Source organism: Carlito syrichta, unplaced genomic scaffold, assembly GCF_000164805.1.
Source record: "Carlito syrichta isolate Samal-C Ts95f unplaced genomic scaffold, Tarsius_syrichta-2.0.1 Scaffold55349, whole genome shotgun sequence".
NCBI lineage: Eukaryota > Metazoa > Chordata > Mammalia > Primates > Tarsiidae > Carlito > Carlito syrichta.
This window is the reverse complement of record NW_006999445.1, coordinates 18,272-22,098: the sequence shown is the minus strand read 5'-3', so window position 1 is coordinate 22,098 and position 3,827 is coordinate 18,272. Positions and strand designations below refer to the sequence as shown.

Here is a 3,827-nt window from a genome sequence, read left to right as displayed (position 1 = left end):
CCAACTCAAAAAAAAAAAAAAGAAAAAACATGAATTGGACTTAAACTACGTATAGCTTTAGTCACTGCAGGATATGACAATGAGCATCCAGCCATTTCCAAATTTACACATATTCAATAATAAATTTAAATGATCTTTTTGAAGAAATAGGTTTTCTTCTTGTCTCAACCTATCAAAGAAAGCACTTACCTACTTACTTATTTGGAAGCATTTTAGTGCTTGAATTTTATGTGTTCTTTGGCTGTTTAATAAAACTACCCACCCCCCAGTGTGGAAGCATTTTAGCACTTGAATTTGATATGTTCTTTGGGTGATAGTCAAATGATTATACTGTTCACCCCCTAGTGCCAGAAAGAATTATTTATAGGGTCTGGCCAGGGAATGTGCTGTCAACCTCAACCCAATTTCACACTCTTTAGAGGAAGCACTAAATTCAGATGCTCACAAGGTACTACTGAATTCACAATGACAAAACAGCATCTAAATAATTTATATGAGCATACTAAATGAGGTAAACAGTCTCAATTCAGTACCGAACATGTTGTCAGGCTTTGAAGAGATTTCTTAAAGAAAGTTCTGAAAGTAAGTTGAAGATGTCATGCAATGTAATTTCTATTGTCTCGGGGTCACTTTTGATTTCTAAACTATATGATTACATTCACAGTGTAATAGACTACGTCACTTTTTGAGATGCTAATTTTAACTAAGCACTTTAAGACAGAGATATCAAATACATCTACTTTTAAGTTGCTTTCATAAAATACATATAAGCAGCAAAGAATCAAAAGAAAAGGGAAACTAAGGTGAAGGTGTGAGTATATAACAGATGAAAGCCAAAAGCTAAAGTTTTCACTCTCTTGGAAGAAAATAATTGGAGAAAGGTTAAAGACATCAGTCCCATTGGTTCTTTTCCCACATTTTTCATACATCTTCTTTGATCCTTCAGTTTGTCAACATTCCTGAGATGCTGTGTGTGCTGGAGAAAATATGTTGTACACCAAATCTTTTACATTAGGAAGCCACCAAAAAATCTCTAGAGTTCAAAACCCTTCACCACATTAATTATGTTGCTTTTTAAGGCATCCAACCACTGGGATTTTTGCAAAATGATCTGGAATGACTTCAGTTAATAAGATAAAATATATAAATATCTCAATCTGCAAGCCCTTAATGTAGCTTCTAAAAGCCCGAAATTACATAAGTGGTTCTACATATACTATAAAACTAAATAAACACAATTAAACAAAAACATAAAGAAAAATAAGTTTGAGACTTTGTGCTGAGAAATTATTCAGCAAATATCTCTAGAAAACAAAACCACATGGGTGATTTTCAAAATTTGGAAATTTCTTCCTGTACTGTATTAATTGTAAAGATACTCTTGTAGTGGTTGAAATCTACTCATGACCCAGTTCATTGTTGTAAGGAAAAATGACTTCAGTTAAAATGCCTATATTAAAAAGGAAAAAAAGGCTATGGTTCACCTGGATATGCAAGCAGACTTAACCTGGGAGGTCTGGTTTGTTGGTATGTGTGATTTACCACACAAGCCTGACTTACACACATGATTGACATCAGTGTGAATTCATGCTACCTGTTTAGACAGTCATTTGGCAGTGTCTACCAAATTTAAAGCTGTACACGTCTCTTGACTTTGTTAGTACTTTAATATACACATAAACCCTAAAAATACCAATAGACAGAGAACCGCATCTACACTCACACAAACAATCAGTGTGTAATAGCAAAATAAACAAAAACAAAATCAGCCTAAGTGTCCATCAGTTCAGGACTGGTTAAATAAAATCATAAATACATACATACAAGGGAATACAATGAAGCTACTAAAAAGAGAGAGGTAAATCTCCAAGTGCTGATTTGAAAAGTATTCTAAAATAAATTTTGTGACTAAATCAAAGTAGAAATCTCTGTGAGTGGCCAGGCTGGGTGACCTGTAATCCCAGCACTTTGGGAGGTGGAGGCGTATGGATTGCCTAAACCCGCGGGTTCACAAGCAGCCCGGACAACTTGTCAAGACCACGTCTCTACAATAAAAAAATTAAGAAAAAATAAAAATAAAAAAGTAGCCGGGCGTGGTAGCGCGCACCTGTAGTTCTTGCTACTTGGAAGGCTGGGGCGGAAGGATCGCCTGAGACCAGCGGTTCGACTCTGAGTTGGCCGTGAGCCTGCCACTGCACTCCAGCCTGGGCGAAGGAGTGAGACTCCAACTCAAAAAAAGAAAAGAAAAGAAAAAAGAAATCTCTGTAAGTTCATACTTTTGAAACCAAAATGATATGTGCATATGTGTGTATTTGTAAAAGCATTTTCCCCTCCTGGAAAATACATAAAGAATGGCTAACATGGTTCCACTGTGGAAAGGAATTTGTAGTGAGGGGTTGGAGAGACATTTTTAATGATATCTTAACATTTTAAAAGAGACCCTTTCTCCTGCTGGCAATCTGAGGAAATCCAGGGATGGGTTCTGAACATCCATCGGTCTCCCTCTCTCAGTCTATGCTATCAGGCGATAGCTAGTGCTGCTTTCGTTCAGACTGTCCCGCGAACGGCAGGAAAAATAGAAGCCCCCATCCCAGCCCTTAGAAGCCCCAGGAGACCACCCACCCATCTCCAAAGGGTCTCCTTCACAGTCTTTACTGACGCTCCCACTCCCTGGAGGAGGAATTCGCCAGTCTTGCCTCCCTTTTATCAGGGGGCACTGTCTGCAGCGCTTCTTTGGCAAATATTGGCTTCTCTGATTAACTCTATTAGACTCTAGGCTACAAAACCCAGTGCACTTCTTGAATGGCTACCCCCCGACTCCTAGACACAGTCATTCCAGCGTTTGGTCCTAAACGATATCTACAAAAAAAAAAAAAAAAGTCCAAGTGAAATGGCACACACTCCAAATGGTCCTGATTTGGGGCAGCCGCCGGATTATGCCAAATGCCAAACGTACTTTTCGAGTACGTCTTCCTCGACCGCGGTTGCCCATCCAGTAATAAGAACAAGTTGTACAACAAGCAAGCAAACAAAAAGGACAAAACAGGAGTTGTGGGAGCGCGTTATTAGCAAGAAGGTGTCTTGGATCGTGCAAGCATCCCGAAGCAAGCACCCGCTCCCACCCCCCACGACCCCCTGCCTCTGCTCGCCTTCCCTCCTTCTTCCGGCAAAGAAACCTCCAGCCCACCCCCGCCCGGACTTCGGAAGCCGTCCCGACCGCCATCGCCCAGGGTACCTTCAGCGATTCCTTGGAGTCGTCCATGTGGTCCTGCACGCCCTGGTAGACAGCGCCCTGGGCCGCCTTCTTCTCCCCAGGGCGCAGCATCTTCCTCAGGCTGCGCTTCATGGATCCCACCCCGGACGCCCCCTGGTGTGGCGGCTCGCCACGTGCGCGGGCACCTGGGGCGAGAGAGCGCCGTCAGCGGGCCAGGCGGCCGGGTCCCAAGGGGCAGGCGGCTGCCGGAGCTCTCCGGCACCGTGCAGTTCCCGTGCTGCGAAAAACTTGCTCCACAAGAGCCCAGCAGAACTTCTGGAAGGAGTCCTCAGGACTGGGCTACTTGTAGCGCAGGCAGCAGGCGGGGCGCAGGGAGGAGGCAGCAAGCCGACTTCTCGTCCACCGCTGGTAAGGGGGCGGCGGCGCCGCGTCTGCCCAGGACTCGCCCCTTGAGGGGGACTTGCCTGTCCCGCCGTCCTGCAGCTGCAGCGGGTCATGATTGCCAGGCGGTGGTGGATCCAGGGGATTTGTTATAATAAAAACACCAAAAGCCCCCTTGCCCTGCGCCCCTCCCCCCGTGTGTGTGTGTGTGTGTGTGTGTGTGTGTGTGTGT

General features: G+C 44.0%; 1 protein-coding gene across 1 annotated transcript in view; it reads right to left on the bottom strand.

The window, feature by feature from the left end:
- Nucleotides 1-3,563, bottom strand: part of TRPA1 (transient receptor potential cation channel subfamily A member 1) — a 62,881-nt gene extending 59,318 nt beyond the window's left edge. Inside the window, exon 1 of the mRNA XM_021708007.1 lies at nucleotides 3,236-3,563. Within this exon, the coding sequence (XP_021563682.1) occupies nucleotides 3,236-3,346 (111 nt within the window). The 5' untranslated portion in view covers nucleotides 3,347-3,563. The remainder of the gene's footprint in view (nucleotides 1-3,235) is intronic.
- Between the last annotated feature and the right edge of the window lie 264 nt (nucleotides 3,564-3,827).